Here is a 17,873-nt window from a genome sequence, read left to right as displayed (position 1 = left end):
CCTCTGTCTGGGTCTCTGCTAACACAGACGGGGCCCCTGTGGACGGCTCAGGAACAGGGATGGGTCTGGAAGCTTGCCTGGCTTGGCTGCATGTAACCATTCCCACTCTCTTGGCCCGCTTTACCTGGTTGGCCAAGTCTTCCCCCAGTAGCATGGGGATAGGATAATTGTCATAGACTGCAAAAGTCCACATTCCTGACCAGCTTTTGTATTGGACAGGCAGTTTAGCTGTAGGCAAGTCTACAGCTTGTGACATGAAGGGGTAAATTGTCACTTGGGCCTTTGGGTTGATGAATTTGGGGTCCACCAAGGATTGATGTATAGCTGACACTTGTGCCCCCGTGTCTCTCCACGCGATAGCCTTCTTTCCGCCCACTCTCAAAATTTCCTTTCGCTCCGAGGGTATTTGAGAGGCATCTCGGCCTGGGGATCTTTGGTGTGATGGTGGTGTAATGAACTGCACTCGGTTGGGGTTCTTTGGGCAGTTGGCCTTTATATGTCCCAGTTCATTACACTTAAAGCTTCGCCCAGCTGACTGGTCACTGGGCCGAGGTGGGTTACTGGAGATTGGTGAGGTGAGAGAATAGGGAGTCAGCGGCTTTCCTTGGGTTGTAGGTGGGTCTTGGGTTTCCCTCGGGTATAGGGGTTATTGTCAGTGTGACCCCTGTGATATTCACTCCCCTTGATAGTAGCTTTTTTCTTTTCTGCCACTTCCACCCTTCTGGCTCCAATCTCCCCCACCTCAGTGACAGTTTTGGGCTTTCCATCTAGGATGTACCTTTCTATTACCTCTGGAACACCCTCTAAGAACTGCTCCAATTGTATTAGGAGGTGCATGTCATCCAGACATTTAACATTGGCTCCTGATATCCAGGGATTATAATTCTTTCCAATGTGGTAGGCATCTCGCGTGAATGACACATCTGATTTCCACCATGGGACTCTGAACCTACGACGGGCATGCTCAGATGTTAGCCCCATTCTGATTCTGGCCTTGGTTTGAAAAAGTTTATAATCATTCATGTTCTCCTTAGGCATTTCAGCCGCCACCTCTGCTAGGGGTTCACTGAGCAGTGGCCTCAGCCCTATCATGTAGTGGTCTTCAGTGATGCTGTACCCATGACAGGTCCTTTCAAAATTTTCTAGGAAGACCTCAGTGTCATCACCTGCCTTGTAGGTGGGAAATTTCTTGGGATGTGGAACAATAACTGGAGAAGGGTTGTTAGGGTTGGCTGGAGCATGCTACCTAGCCTGCGCTAATTCCAGTTCCTGCTTTCTCTCTCTTTCTTTTATCTCCAGCTCTCTCCTGTGAGCAGCCTCTTTATCTCTTTCTCTCAGCTCCATTTCTTTTTCTCTCAGTTCCAACTCTTCTTGTTTTATTTCTGGTTCTTTTTGTTTCTTTTCCATGTCTCGCTTGTGGTCTGCGTCCTTGATTTGTGCCTCTGCCTCCAGTTTTGCCCGTTCCTGTTTCAGGCTGTCCTTGGTAGTCATGATTTGTGTTGGGGTGCCCTCTGGGGTTTACTGCCTGAAATGCTGCTTTTCTGTTGCCTTCTTTGGGTTGCTTAGCAACAGAGTCTTTCTTTTTTTTTAACTCCTTCTACCTAGCTCTTCCTGACAGAGTTAGAAAGAAAAAAAAACATTCATTTGCAAATGTGATTTGTTGGTGTTCGCTGACTCAAACCTGGAGTCCCTTTGTTTAACAAAAAGACCCTCGTTAAACCTTAATGCCTGTGCCTTCAAGCAGTCTCTCTGCACAACCAGAAAGGAGAAAAGGAAAAAAATTTCTGGCTCTGGTTTTAAAAACCCTCTCTCCTGCTTACAAACAGCTAGTAGAGAGAAAAGAGAAAGAAAAAATCCTACTGGCTTTTGCTTCTACCTAAACCTCAGTCTGCCTGCAGATAGCTAGCAGGGAGAGAAATAAAAACCTCACTGGCTTTTTGACATCTATCTATCTATCTATCTATCCCACACGCTGCACACCATGTCATGGTATAATTCCCCACTCTGAACCTTAGCATCCAAAAGATGGGGTACCAGCATGAATTCCTCTAAGTTCAATTACCAGCTTAGTATTTGTAGCGCTGCCACCAACCAGGAATTCCAGTGCCTGGTACAATCTAGTCCCCCCAAAACCTTGCCCGGGAACCCCCAAGACCCATACCCTCTGGATCTTAACACAAGGAAAGAAAACCCTTCTCCTCTCTGGGTTACCCTGGAAGATCACTGTGATTCAAACTCCTTGAATCTTGAAACAGAGAGGAAAATCCACCTTCCCCCCTCCTTCTCTCTCCCCCTCCCAGACTCTCCCTGAGAGAGAAAGTAATCCTAACACTGAGAGAAAATAACCTCTCTCTCCTCCTTCCCTCCTTTCTGCCCACCAATTCCCTGGTGGATCCAGACCCAGTCCCCTGGGGTCTCACTAGAATAAAAAAACAATCAGGTTCTTAAACAAGACAAGCTTTTAATAAAAGAGGGAAAAACAGTAAAAATTATCTTTGTACATTTAAGATGGAATATTTACAGGGTCTTTCAGATATAGACACTGGGAATACCCTCCCAGCCTAAGTATACAAGTACAAATTAAAATCCTTTCAGCCAAATACACATTTGAACTCCTTCCAACCAAATACACATTTGAACTCCTTCCTGCCAAATACACCATTGCAAATAAAGAAAACAAACATAAGCCTAACTCGCCTTATCTACCTAGTACTCGCTATTTTGGTCATATAAGAGATTGTATCAATAAGATTGGAGAGAAATCTGGTTGCACATCTGGTCACTCTCAGAACCCAGAGAGAACAACAACCAAAAACTAACAGCACACACAAAAACTTCCCTCCCTCAAGATTTGAAAGTCTCCTGTCCCCTGATTGGTCCTCTGGTCAGGTGACAGCCAGGCTCACTGATCTTCTTAACCCTTTACAGGCAAAAGAGATATGAAGTACTTCTGTTCTATTAACTCTTACTTATCTGTTTATGACAACCCTAAATCAAAAATTGGAGGTGAAATTTTCTAGAGATCCCTAAGGGATTTGAATGTCCAAGTTCCAACTAAAATCAACAGGCTCTAGTGTGTGAAATATTGTACATGTCTTGCTCTGAAAATCCAGGCCTTAACTTATAAACCACGAAGAAACCAATGCCTGCAACTCACTAAGAGAAAAAAAAATTAAAAACCCCAAACAGAGTGCCTGTGCAAGATTCATTCCTAAATTAAAAGGATCACTAGCACATAGTCTCAATGGTTATGGAGAGAGCAACTTAAATAGGGTTCTCTAGTTCACACAGTAGAATAAATTAAAGGGATTAGAAGACCCCTGAGTCCTCAGTTATTTGAGACAGTTTTTTTAGCTGTGGGAGGACTTGAGAGATCCTTTGTTCCTGAAGGCCCAATTAGTTAAAAATCAAACTTTGAGTAACTCCTTCAACTGATGTGATTTTTTCCTATTGTCTTTTTCAGGATCATTTTCTCATTAACTCCACACGATGTGTGGGGCACAATACACCCTTCAGCTCCCTTTCCTCTGAAAACATTACGGGCCAGCTACATTCCTGGGATCATTCTACCGACTTCACTGATGCTGCAGTGGGATATTCAGAACCCTTGAATGGGAACTGTCCAATGCAGCTCAGGAGCAGTGGTGAGCATGGGTGAGTAATCACTATGACTAGGTTTTATTACTGACTCTGTGAGTTGCAACCTATGTAACCTTCACCTCAATGTGCTTGTTCACCTCCACATAAACCAGATCTCATAGTGATATTATGCTCAATGATCAGAGGCTTCCACAAATCAAAGGACTTCAAAGCACTGCAGGCTCATTAAAGTTGTATGTGCACACAAGGTTCTATTATTTTAATAGCAGATTTTGTTTGTGGGATTAGATGCCCCCAAATCATGGATTAAAATTCAAGAGTTCTCCCAACAATTTTTTTGGCGACCTTTCAGAAACTCGTCTCTCTGTCCCTGCCTCCCAGAGCGCTTCACTGAGAGCCTGTCCTGCGGAGGGTGGGTTGGGAACTCACCAGCTGACTGCAGGGTCCCGGGCTCCCTCTTTCTTGAGGCTAATGTAGCTGTAAAAAAATCCGCTGGTGGCCTCATTAGAGAAACGCTGGATTAAATGAACCTTACAGATCCATGTTAAGGTTTCTGATATCATGCCAATAGTCAGTCGATGATTCTCAGGCTCCGAATTTGGGGCTGTTTGATTTTCATTCAGTAAAGCTTTGAATTTCCCTTTCTTTAGTAAACATTCCTTTACAAAGCTCAAGAGGCAGATACCAAACCAGTGGACATCAGTAGAGTTCCCCAGACTTCAATGGCGTTCTGTGCCTTACAGCTGAGGGAAAGAATTTCATGCTGTTCGGGTTAGAGGAAATCCTGTTGGGGTTGTATTTTCCAATTTAAAAACTATTCTAATTCTGGCTGAAAAGCTTTGTGTGAGAGACGGTTCTTACAGGATGCACTAGGTTGGTCAGACTTCCAATTAATCCAGTCTCATCCCACAGCTCTCTGATCGTTTGAAGAAGGAATCCTTAACTGTCAGTGCTGTGCTTCTTCCTTTGCTTTATTAGCTGATGTCTCTCACAAAACCCACTTCTCTTGGCTGCTCATGGGTGGAGATGCAGTACCTGATGTTTCCCATTGGTTTCACTATATGTTGGATCTGAGCAGCATGGGGTAGAGTTGCCGTGTATGCAGAGAGAGAGACATTCCCAACACAGTTTCTCTCCGCCAGACTAGATAAAGTGCGTTCCTTCAATCTGAAGTTCATGGAACTGTTCCCTTTTACGCTGGTTCAGTATCTACCCTTAAACGTCAAAATATATAGAAAAGGGAAATGCAAAGATACATGAAAATCAAAGAGCCCCAATTTCAAAGGCTTTTTGCCATGGAGGTAAAGGGAGGCACATTCAGGTGAAAGTCAGACAGGGATTGATTGGCAGAGCCAGAAATAAACCCCAGTAGTTGGGAGCACTCATGCCAAACACTAACCTGTATCACCTGAACCCTACTGGACGCTTCCAGATACATCATTCACCTGAGAGTAGCTCTTAGAGAGGCTCATTTTGGCATTTTTTAAATTTTGTTTTGATGATTTTGGGGTGAACATCTTCTCTTCTAAGTGTGAACAATTATCAACCATTGAGAATCTTGCAATCCACTTTTACTCCCTCTATTTGTAGTTTTTTCTTAGTGGTGCGTATTTCTCTTGTACCGTGGGTACTGTGCTTTATAATTGATTATCTTTTGGCTCTATACATTGTATGGTTGATAGTAAGAATTAAGGTATTAGAATAAATGAACATGATAGTGGATACTAGTATTAGCCATTTTCTTTTTTTCATGCCTTGTAAATAACAGACAGGATCGTGTCTCTGACTATGTTAATTAGATTAGAGAAATATTGGAGGCCCAGGCCCCCGTGTGACAAAAAACAGTTACAAGATTTAGTAATGTCTAATTTACAATGTCTTTCTTCTTCAACATAAAACACTGCTATTTGTTACCTTTTGAAGGTCTCTGCAAAGAACTGTTTGGGTGAATGAGGAATGCATGCATCAGGAAAAGATAAGGTGTGAAGGCCATTGTTGAAGCCAGATGGTCAAAAGAGAGGGAGTGAGGAGACTTAACGAGACTTATTAATGCCAGAGAACCATCTACGCTCATCCATGATTGAGGAAGGGCAGATTGGCGACCCTGAAGTGAAGGCTAGCACCCTTAAACACAAGATAATTGATTAAATCTAAACCAGGTCAGGATGACCCTCCTGGGGGAGTTTTGGAATGGAAGAAGCCATCAAAAGATAACACCAATTAAAGAGTAACTGGACAGAAAAGGACACAGCAAAATCCATAGACTTCAATGAAAAGAAAGGACTATAAGAACAATGTGCTTTGCCATGGAACTTTGGGTTCGTCTTGCCAACAACTCCAGGAGAATTGGATCACAACCGAAAGAGCCTGGCTCCCCTCTGCAACCAATCTGGCTGGCCACTAGATTGATCCAGACTCTGGACTGGTAACGATAACATCGACTGGCAGGACTGTGTGCATGGTGTGTGTGTCTGCGTGTGACTGAAAAGCATATACTAACTTCTGTATTCTCAATAAATGTGGCGTATTGCCTTCTCTCCTATAAAAGATCTTGTGTGACTTGTATAAGCATAACATTTACACTTGAGAAGAATTAAATTCTCTTCTATCAAAATATTCCCCAGCTTGAATTGTATCTTGAGATTTTTATTCCTACATTACACATGAAGGAGCTTGAAATGTACACACTTGTAATTCCTTTGGATCTTTATTATTCTCATTCAGAAAGAAGGCAATGTTGAAGAGATATACTACTCTGTACTTCATTCCACAAACCTGGAAGAATTCTTTACCATTCTGTCACTGTGACCCATCAGAGAGATGTGATTCCAAGGACACAAAAAGTAGTGCACAGAGTGTACTTGTGGAGGACGGGATAGCGGGTTCCTGACTCCCTCATTGGCCTGCCTGCCCTGTCAATCAGGCTGACCTGCAGTGGGGGACTCTTGCCATTGCCCCTGGGGACTGCCAGTCTCAGGATCCTGATTTCTCATTGGCCCTTCACCATTCATTTGGTACTGGGAGAGGGCCAGGAAACCCCCCTCACTAAGCTTCAGAAAGGGGCCAACAGAACCCTGACATCTACTGACAAACGAGTTCCGTCCAGTATCGCAAGGCGGTGCTTTGGTTTGTAATCCTTCGTGAGTCATCAACACTTGCTGATTAATTTTTAAAAAAGGGTTTTTAAATCAAAACAAAACACAAACCCCCACCTCCTACCCTGGTGTGAATCTGCTCTGATCCACTTGCTTCACTGAAGCTACACTAAATTGGACAAGATGAGGATCTGCAGCTAGATTCACTTCTGAACGTGAGAACGTAGCAATTACCATGCGGGAAAGGACAAGTGGCCCATTTAATGTAATACCTTGTCTCATTAGTATCACTCACAGGCTGCTAGAGAAAGAAACAGAAGAACAATGAATTAGCCCTTTATGGAGGAAACTTAGGGAATTTCTTCCTAAGCCATTTATCAAAAATTGGGGGTGAGATTTTTCGGAAATCCTTAAGGGATTTGAATACCCAAGATCCAACTAAAATCAATAGGCTCCAGTGTCACAACTGCATGTCTTAGTCTGACAATCCAGGCCTTAACATCTATACTATGGAGAAACCAACACCTGCAATTCAATAACAGAAAAATAATTGAAAAAAACTCAAACTCTTCCCATTGTTATGAATCACAGACTGTCTCTGCAAGATTCAGTCCTAAATTAAATTCAGTTCAGTCCCTACCACATGGTCTGAATGGTTATGGAGAGAGTGAGTTCAACAGGACTTCTGAAGTTCTCATCGGAGAACTAGATCAAGCTGTTAGAAAGCCCCCGAGTCAGGAGTATTTTTAGACAGTTTTTTAGGCTGTGGGAGGACTTGAGAGGCCCTTTGTTCCTGAAGGCCCAATTAATTAAAAATCAAACTTTGAGTAACTCCTTCAACTGATGTAATTCTTTTCCCTCTGTCTTTGGAGGATCATTTTCTCACTAACTCCACATGGTATGGGAGGCATATTAAACCTCTCAGCTCTTTTTCCTCTGAAAATGTTATGGGCCAGCTGCATTCCTGTGATCATTCTCCTGACTTTACTGATGCTGCATTAGGCTATTCGGAAGCCGTGAATGGGAACTGTCCAATGCAGTTCAGGAGCAGTGATGAGCATGCGGTGAGTAAATCACTAGGACTGAGTTTATTGCTGACTCAGCCACTTGCTCCCTGTGTAACCTTCACATCAATGTGCTTGTCCACCTCCACATGAACCAGATCTCATAGTGATATTATGCTCCATGATCACAGACTCCCTCAAATCAAAGGACTTCAAAGCACTGCAGGCTCTTTAAAGTTGTGTGTGCGCACAGGGTTCTATTATTTTAATAACAGGTTTTTTTTGTGGGAATAGATGTCCCCAAATTATGGATTAGGATTCAAGGATTCTAACAATAATTTTTTTGGTGGCCTTTGACAAACCCTTCTCTCAGTCTCTACCTCCCAGAGCTCTTCACTCAGAGCCTGGAGGGTGGGTTGGGAACTCACTGGCTGCTTGCAGAGTCCCAGGCTCCTGCTTTCCCATCCAGGTAGGAGCGACCCGTAGAGCAAATAAGGCAGCAGTCACACATGTCCCCAGAGATGATGCCCTGAGCCTCCAAGGACACAGAGACACTCTAAGCTAGGCTAGATGAAGTGCATTCCTGCAAGCTGATGGAACTGTTCCCTTTTACACTGCTTCAGTGTCTACCTTTAAACTTCAAAATAGATATAAAAGGAAAATGAGAAGATACAAGGAATGAAAATCAAAAAGCCCCAATCTGGAAGGCTGGGAATCCCAAACTGAGCACTGGAGTGACACCTGAGACCTTGACATGCATTTTTAAAGTGAATCTAATCTTCAGTGTGGGAACATTTAATCCCAGTCAAAAGTTATTACTACTTTAGTCATTCATCTCTTTGGCTGTATAACACTTGATGAGCGTTTGTGAAGCACTTTGAAATGCTTAGATCAGAGAAAGCCTCAGGCAATCCACCCTGAATGTTACAGTTATACGTGTTTGCCATGGAGGTCAAGGGAGGCACATTCCGGTGAAAGTCAGACAGGGAACGATTGACAAATGTTTCAGAGGTTTAGGCACAAAGCCGTACACAGACAGTCACTAGTGCAGAGACCGCCTTAGAGTAAAGTAATCATGGCAGTTTTCACATCTCAAGTCAAGATGTCTGATGCAAAAGCTCTTAGAAAAATCACCACTCAGTCTGTCTTGTCGCCTGGCTCTCTGGGAGGAGACGGCAGAGACAGCTACTTTAACTTGGCAAAGATTCCCGAGGAGAAAATCAATGTTGAAACTACCTTTTCCTTACAGCAGTGTAAGTTGTTTGGACTCCCCCCTGCCCCAACCAGGACATCCTCTCTCACACACACACACACCCCTGTGCTGCGCAGCCCCAGGACCCCTGCTCCTTGGCAGGGGACAGAGGAATGGACAGACATGGAGGCAGACTGATTTTTACTTTGCTGTTTCAGAAATCTGCGTTAGAAGTCCAGGCACAGACCCTTTCACTGTGGTTCCTCGGACGTCAATAAAAACGTTGAGTTGTAACTCTGGCCACTGCGGGCTGCAGCAGAGGAGGCTGTACACATGGGAGGTATGTTGGAAGGGTTCGGTATGAGGACAGGAACCACAGTGGTGTGGCTTCAGCAATGCGCGCTGCACAAGCAGACAGAGAGCAATGAATTGCACGTTTTCCATCAATGAAAAATAAGTGCACATTACTGCAATTATCTTGTTCGTAACACTGGAAATTTAGCCACACAAAGAGAGAGGAGGATATGGGTGGGGAGGCTGGCCACCGTTGTAACTTACCAGCCAGGGGTTATGGTTCCTGCAAAGGCATCAGTCTCTCCAGAGGATATTCATCCATAACCTGGATCTCTGGGTAAACGTGCAGAACAACCTCCTCTGTGTCTGCCTGGGCTCCTCCGTGGTCCCTCCTGCCTCACTGGCCTGTTGGACAATAAGTCTGGCTGGGTTTAGCTCAAGTCCTCCAAGACCAACTTCCTTGGCCTTCCTGTACAGGAGCCTCAGGTGCTTCATCGGCTTCGTGCACCACCATCCTGCAGACAATAAACCCCATTAGTTGGGACCACTCATGTCAAACACTAACCTGTATCTCCTGAACCCTATTGGATGCTCCCAGATACATCACTAACCTGAGAGTAACTCTGAGACAGGCTCATTCTGGAATTTTTATATTTTGTTTTCACGATTTTGGGGGGAACTTTTGGGTGAAACATCTTCTCATCTAAGTGTGAACTACGATCAATCATTGAGAGCCTTGCAATGTGCCTCAACTCCCTTTATTTGTAGTTGTCTCAGTGGTGAGTGTGATGAACTGGGACTGTTCTTAATGTGGGCTGTGAATGCTCAGTGGGGTGTGTTGGCCTGGGAGGACGGTCTGCATTGGGGGATGGGAGACTGGCATTGAGGAAAGATACCTGAGCATGTAACATGAAAACCCAGGAAGGGGTCAGAGACCAGGTGACACCTCTGCCCCGGAAGCTGAACAAAGGCTGGGAGAGGAGACGCTGGGGGCAGAGAGGGAGTTTTTCAGGAGGTGGCTGGGGAATTGAGGGAAGTGCAGACAGGGCTCTGATTCCCCAGTGGGGCTGTGGTGCCCCTGGGACCTCAAAATGGACCTAATTGGGGAAGATCCTGTTGTCTGTGCCCACAAGACCTGTCTTGGACTGTGTTCCTGTCATCTAAATAAATCTTCTGCTTTACTGGCTGGCTGAGAGTCATGGTGAATCGCAAGAAGCCGGGGGTGTAGGGCCCTGTGTCCCCCTACACCCCGTGACAGTGAGTATTTACACTTCAGCAGAATTAAATTCTCTTCTACCAAAATTTCTCCCACCTTGAATTGTAAACTGAAATTTTGATTCCTACACTGCACATGAACAAGCTTGAAATGTACACACTTGTAATTCCTTTGGACCTTTTTTACCCTCATATATAAAGAAGACCATGTTACAGCGATAACTACCCTGTACTTTGTTTCACAAACCTGGAGGAATTCATTACCATTGTGTTAATGTGACCCTATAAAGAGATGTCATTCCAAGGAGAGGAAAAAAAGCGCACACAGTGCACTTGGAGACTGCATTGCCGTGGGTGCTATGACTTAAAACAAGTTTTTTAAGCTTTAATTCCAACTTTATATTTACAACGCTACTGTACTCCTGGAAAATTGACAGACTTGTAATTCCTTTGGAGCAGTATTAACCTCAGCTATAAGGAAGCCACAGTTAAAGTGGATCACAACATTAGCTAGTTTTTTATTGTTGATCTTTAGATCCAAGGATGCAAACATTTTGTAACCAGACATGTTACTAACCTTGTCTTGTAATGCAGTATAACAGAGATCAGCCTAGAGCTCAGCCTGTGGTAGGAGAAGTCAAAAGTATTGGGTTGTATTTCTGTTTCTGCAACTGACCCCAGGTGCCCTTCACCTCAACCTGCCTCTTTTTCTAGGCCTATCAGACAGACAGAGTAAGGATGTTAAGGCTGGAAGTTCTTCAGTATCCTCAAAACTCAAGATTTCAAAGCCCCTCACAAACACTCCCTAGTGTTTACACATGAAAAGGGTCGTGTTCTTATAACATTAATCCATTGTTGTGGGGATTACACACCTCTGCACTGAGTCACACAGTGCAGTCACTTTACACAAAATAGAGGCCAAGGTCTCGAGTGTCATTCCCTTAACCAGGTCATGATTGAAGGCCACACAACTTGGGGCTATTTCATTTTTATTCATTTGTAGTTTTGAATTTGGTATTTTTTAAAATCTGTAATGGCTTACCTCCCTGCTAAAACCGAGTTTCAAAGTTTAAAATGGGACTAACATTGTTCATAGCCATCATACTATTCCTCTGCCAAAGGGAAAATTTCATACTTAAAGTCCTGACAGGAAACATACTGGAGGCAACGGAATGATTCCCATTCAATCAAAGGGAACTGGATCTGAATTGCTCGGAATGGAGGTATATAGAATGGAGAAAAATGGCTCCCTGCTTCCTAGCAAATTTAGAATGAACTCCCTCATGTCCCTAATCACCACCAGCATGAATTGAAAGAACAAAACTGGATTCCTTTCATGACACCCACTTGGGCTATTGATGCTGCTCAGAATCACCTTGACATTCATTCTCACTGCAGCACCAGTAAAGTCACTGGAATGCAGTTGGCCTAAATTACTTTAAGATGAAAGAGCTGAAGACTACAATGTGCATGTCACAACCTCTGAGGCTGAGATTAACCCACTGATCACCGATGCTGAGAAAACAGCTCCATCAAAAGGAGGACTCATGCAAGCAATCAAATTTGTTTGGTAACTAATGAGGACCTATCACGGAGTGTGGGGAGTCCGGCCCTGCACCCCTCTTCCTGGGACCCACAGTGACTTTTAGCCAGCCAGTAAAACAGAAGGTTTATTGGACAACAGGAACAGAGGTTACAGCAGAGCTTGCAGGCACAGTCAGGACCCCGCCCTCGAGACCTTCTGGGCTTTCAGGGTGCTTGGATCCTAGCTAGGATACCCTGAATTCCGCCCACACAGCCCCAAGCCCAAACGCAAACTGCTTCCCTCTTGCCACTCCCTTCCTTTGTCCCCTTTCTGGGCAAAGGTGTTGACCTTTCCCCTCCCTTACCTAGCTCAGGTTACAGGCGCTGGCATCGTCCATCCCCTAAAGTCCTCCCCTGGTCTCCCACTCCCCACACAGACAGTCCCTACTGCATCACAGGACCTCCTCCACAAACAGCATCTCAGATCCTCCAGGCACTCCTAGGAACTGTATAAAAGTGCTCACCACTCAGCACTCTTCTAAACACTTCTCCAGAATTCATCTCCTCGGTGAACTGGGTAAGTCCAGTCCCACTCAATCTCTTTCTAACCCTAGAGATATCACAGTAAGGCCTCTTTTCATTTAAGATGGAATCTTGCATGTTCTCGCTGTGATTTTTATCAGGGATCACGGAGATCTTCCATAACTCTCTTGTGTCATTAGTAAGTTGCAAGCGCTGGTGGATTCATGAGCTAAAGCTAAAAGAGAGACTTGAAGAACAATTGGGAAACATATTACCTATTAACTGGAAATAGATTTAGGGCACTGAAATCTTTTCAGTAACTTTAGAAAGTCCCTTAACCTTTTTTCACTTAGGTGGATTTGGAAGAAACTTTCCCAGGTTAGTCAAGAAAGATCCAATTCAGTAGTCTTCTACTTTATTCTGTAGCAGCTGTTACTCCTCAGTACTGGAGACAAGAGACAGATGAAGTTGACAAGTGGAGTGCTCCGGCTGAGTAATACCTATGTTCTCCTGAACAGAAATACCCATTGAAGGTGCTTCTCCTGAGATGATGTAATTTCATATCGCTCTTATTCCACTCTGTGTTTTACAGACAAAGTCATTGAGAGGGGCTCAAAGGGACCAGTTGGGAGGGACGCTTACTGCAAGTCGACAAATGGACTAGAGAGGTAGAAAGACCAAATAGGAACAAATACAAAGAGACTAACTCCACTCCTCCTCTCTCTCTCGGGCCCCATGCTGACCTCACTACCATTGTAACCGAGCTTTGAATCCTTTCTTCCACCAGCACTTCTACCTTCTCTTTACTCTCATCCCTCTTGCGTGTTGCAGGTTTACCTCCACCCCAGAAAGATGACTGTCTCCAGCCTGTGGTATCCAGAATGCGGGGTGGTCTGGCCTAGTCCAGTTACCGGCAGCTCCAACGAGCCATGCGTTAGGCAGTGCCCTGACTCTGAAGTGGTGATCAGACCCTCACCGGTTGTTGTGACCCTCCCTGGATCAATTCTCAGCAATTTCCCTCAGCAGTGTGAAGTAGCAGCCGTAGGAGCACCTGTAGTGGAAGCCGGTTTGGGGGGCTCATTTGGTTGGGGGGGATTGCACGGCTATCGAGGCCTTTACGGAGGGTTGTATGGTTTAGGGAGCTTAGGTGGTTATGGTGGCCATTACGGTCATGGGGGATTATTGGGCCACGGGGGATATTCTGGTTACTCAGGTCTTTACAGTTATGGGGGATCGTTGGGCTATGGGGGACACTGTGGTTACCCGGGCCTTTATGGTTACGCGGGATTATGGGGATACGGGGGATATGGCCGCAGGTCTCTTGGTGGATATTGTGGGCCATGTTAAACCCAACAGGAACACCCACAGAAGAAGGAAGAACCAGGAAATGAACAGCAAGATACAGATTCACCCCTGAGCCGATGGGCACGGCTTTCAGAAGTGCTGGGCAAACAGGGCTCCAGCTGAACTCAGTGTAGCTGTGTGTGCTCAGCACCTTGGTCTGACAGCCGTGCTGCATTTCTAATGTTACGCTTTAAGACTCTTTCTGCCGAGGCTTTCCCACCAGCGTGCTGATTCTCGCTTTCACATATGGACTCATTCTGAATTACAGGCAGGTTGTTTACACTGACCCCGCAAGGTGAAGGACCAGCAGCCTTCAAATAGGCACCGTTTATGTTTAGTATCACTTTAAGTCCCATTTAGGCACCACATTTTCTACCTTTCCATCGGTACGTACCTCTAGGGGCTCACTTTGATCTTTGCTCTGGCCAGATGTCTAATGGAGAAGCTGCCTAGTCTCTGCTTTTATTTTGCTTCGTCTCATTGCCCACCAACTGGAATAAAACAAAGAACTTATAATGGTTACAAAGGGGACTTCTTTGTCAACCTCTGCAGCTGCAACAAAGCAAACAGATCTTCGTGTCTGAAATAAGCCCCACTGAGGTGTGTGATGGGTCGCAACTCTTCTTGAAACACTGGAAATACATTCTTTCTGCTCTGTAGTATTTCTTCCTGAAACTGTGTACTACCAATTTCATTTGCATTAAAAACTCTGCTGCATCATAATATCGGTTTTCTGGTTCTCCTTGTTCCTCCCTCCTTGCTTAAACAATCGTGTTGGACGAAATTCCTCCTTGTGTCGCTGGCACTTTCAAAGCCCTGGTAGGTAGAGACTTTTTCTGCAAAGACTTAGGGACAGATTTTCCCTTCATTTACGTTCCCTTTAGTTTCAAGAAGATCAATCATATGATTTGTGTTAAGAGTCTATGAGAGTCTTTGCAGGTTTTCATAAGGAAAAGAAAAGTGCCAAAAGATCACATACTTCACTGTAGGTCAACGGTGACAGACTCTTCCTCATAGTGGGAGGGCCATGAGGACCCACCCCCAATGTGGTCCCACTCCTGCCCCTCCTATTCCCCAAAGCCCCGACCCCTGGTCAAACCAAAGTTGGAGCCAGAACAGGGAGCCCATCCCCCCTATCTGCCGGAGTTGGGGGGGCTCGAGAGCAAACCCCAGCCTGCAGCCCCTGATCCCGCACCCCATCCATGGCAGATGGCAGGCTCAAGGTTCCCCACAGTTGCCTGTGTGCTTCTTACTCTGACCCTGCTCCTGCTTCTGGCCCAGACGAGGATAGAGTCTCATGGGTAAGAGGAGGGGCGGGGAGTCAGGCCCACATAAAAAGTGGACCTGACCCAGAGTGGTTCCTGGCCCCCCTTCCGCTTCCTCTTCCCCTTCCTCTTCCCATTCATTTCCCCCAAACACACGCAACTCTTCAAAAGAACTCAGTGGCAAAAACAAAAGTCAGTGTGTCTGCTTGACACCTCCTTTGCATTAACTTTATGCAGCTGCTGTTAGAAAGTCAAAAGGCAGAAAGAAACGGTCCATATCCATGGAGAGGAGATCACCTGGCTGAATTCTCATTGACACTAAAGCCTTTTGACAGTGCTCTGGCATGGGAAAGAGGCACTCAAGTCAAGGTAGATGTAGGTAACATCCACCTTATGGCCCCTGCCTTATTTGCATTTTACAACGTGGTGTAATACCTATTGTGTAGTTGAGAATCAGGGCCAGTGTGGTGATAACAGAGGAAACCCATAACCAGGAAGGCATTAGACGAAACCGATCAAGGGTAACATGGCAAACATGAGGAATGTTTGCAGAGGTGCTGATGAAATGCAGCTCTCTCATTATTTCACATGGAGTTTGGTGCACTCAACACTTCTCAAAGCCAGGCCTATGGGATCAGAGGTGAATCTGTATCCTGCCATTCATTTCCTGCTTCTTCCTGTTCCCATGGAGATGCCTGGTGAGTGCAACGTGGTTTACAATTTCCATTTAGGTCCCGATGACCCCATCACAATCCCCCAGCCCTGTTTTCCCCAAAAACCATATGGGCCCTTGTGACCATGGAGCCCGTCCTAACCGTATTGGCCTCCATAACTGTATAATCTCCCATAGCCACTAGGACACCGGTTACAATATAATCCTCCATAATGTTATAAACCTCTATCAGCACATATGACCCCATCGCCACCTCCAGTGTCAGCTGCACCTGAGGATTCCGCTCTGCTTTCCTGAGGGAAAGAGCTGAGAATTGCTCCTGGCTTGTTACAGCTGTTGTGCCCGGTGTGTGGAATGTCCTGTCTCTAAGAAGTATAAATTTATATATCCCCAGCTCCTCTGCCTTGCCCCAGCCTTTCTTCACTTAGGTACCCTGCCTCTAGCTCTCTCTACCTCTTAACGACAGGATAATTTTTGAGACAAAGAGAGTAACAAGGATTCAAAAGAGCTCATTAGGTCCCTCAATCTTTCTTTCTTGCTTTCTTTCAAGATCTTCTTGCTTCAGAAACACGTGCAATGACATTCCACACACCGTGCACAACAGCTGTAACAAGCCAGACATAAGGCAGTGCGCTGACTCTACAGTGCTGATCCAATCGCCACTGTCATGTCCTTCCCAGGAGCAATTCTCAGCTCTTTCCCTCAGGAAAGCAGAGTGGAATCCTCGGGTGCAGCTGACACTGGAGGTGGCGATGGGGGCACATGTGCTGATAGAGGTTTATAACGTTATGGAAACAACTACAAATAGAGGGTGTAAAAGTGCATTGCAAGATTCTCAATGGTTGATCATTGTTCACACTTAGAGGAGAAGATGTTTCACCCAAAGTTCACCCCAAAATCATCAAAACAAAATTTAAAAAATGCCAAAATGAGCCTCTCTAAGAGTTACTCTCAGGTTAGTGATGTATCTGGAAGCGTCCAGTAGGGTTCAGGTGATACAGGTTAGTGTTTGGCATGAGTGGTCCCAACTACTGGAGTTTATTTCTGACTCTGCCAATCGAACCCTGTCTGACTTTCACCTGAATGTGCCTCCCTTTACCTCCATGGCAAACAGGTATAATTATTACTTTCAGGGTGGATTGACTGAGGCTTCCTCCAGTCTAAGCATTTCAAAGTGCTTCACAAACACCCATCAAGTGTTATACTGCCAAAGAGATGAACTACTAAAGTAGTAATAACATTTTACAAGGACTAGATATTCCAACACTGAAGACTTTGTCTGTAAAATGTCACTGCAGTGCTCAGTTTGTGATTCCCAGCCTTTGAAATAGGGCTTTTTGATTTTCCTTCCATGTCTCTTTGCATATACTTTTTCTATATATTTTGAAGTTTAAAGGTAGATATTGAACCAGTGTAAAAGGGAACAGTTCCATCAGCTTGAAGGAATGCACTTTATCTAGCCTGGCGGAGAGACACTTTGTTGGGAATGTCTCTCTCTCTGCATACACGGCAACTCTACCCCCTGCTGCTCAGATCCAACATATAGTGAAACCAATGGGAAATGTCAGGTACTGCATCTACACCCATGAGCAGCCAAGAGAAGTGGGTCTTGTGAGAGACATCAGCTAATAAAGCAAAGGAAGAAGCACAGCACTGACAGTTAAGGATTCCTTCTTCAAACGATCAGAGAGCTGTGGGATGAGACTGGATTAATTGGAAGTCTGACCAACCTAGTGCATCCTGCAAGAACCGTCTCTCACACAAAGCTTTTCAGCCAGAATTAGAATAATTTTTAAACTGGAAAATACAACCCCACCAGGATTTCCTCTAACCCGAACAGCATGAAATTCTTTCCCTCAGCTGTAAGGCACAGAACGCCATTGAAGTCTGGGGAACTCTACTGATGTCCACTGGTTCGGTATCTGCCTCTTGAGCTTTGTAAAGGAATGTTTACTAAAGAAAGGGAAATTCAAAGCTTTACTGAATGAAAATCAAACAGCCCCAAATTCGGAGCCTGGGAATCATCGACTGACTATTGGCATGACATCAGAAACCTTAACATGGATCTGTAGGGTTCATTTAATCCAGCGTTTCTCTAATGAGGCCACCAGCGGATTTTTTTACAGCTACGTCAGCCTCAAGAAA

The 17,873-nt window shown here is 45.0% G+C and overlaps 2 protein-coding genes across 11 annotated transcripts in view; both read left to right on the top strand.

Moving 5' to 3' along the window:
• Nucleotides 1–17,873, top strand: part of LOC127032899 (claw keratin-like) — a 196,501-nt gene that overhangs the window by 97,258 nt on the left and 81,370 nt on the right. The window contains exon 1 of one of the 10 annotated variants that reach the window (XM_050920548.1): nt 12,428–12,501. The exons of the other annotated variants lie outside the window; for them this stretch is intronic. The gene's annotated coding sequence lies outside the window, so the exon portion shown is untranslated. Of the gene's footprint in view, nt 1–12,427; nt 12,502–17,873 lie in introns of those variants that run through there. 10 annotated transcript variants of the gene reach the window in all.
• On the top strand, nt 7,730–13,793 carry LOC127032772 (claw keratin-like). Its single transcript, XM_050920355.1, has 2 exons — nt 7,730–7,759; nt 13,278–13,793. The coding sequence occupies exons 1-2, from the start codon at nt 7,730–7,732 to the stop codon at nt 13,791–13,793; spliced, it is 546 nt and encodes a 181-aa protein (XP_050776312.1).

Source organism: Gopherus flavomarginatus, chromosome 1 (genome assembly GCF_025201925.1).
Source record: "Gopherus flavomarginatus isolate rGopFla2 chromosome 1, rGopFla2.mat.asm, whole genome shotgun sequence".
Lineage (NCBI taxonomy): Eukaryota > Metazoa > Chordata > Testudines > Testudinidae > Gopherus > Gopherus flavomarginatus.
The sequence above is the reverse complement of the archived record's forward strand: the minus strand, read 5'-3'. Positions and strand labels throughout refer to the sequence as shown.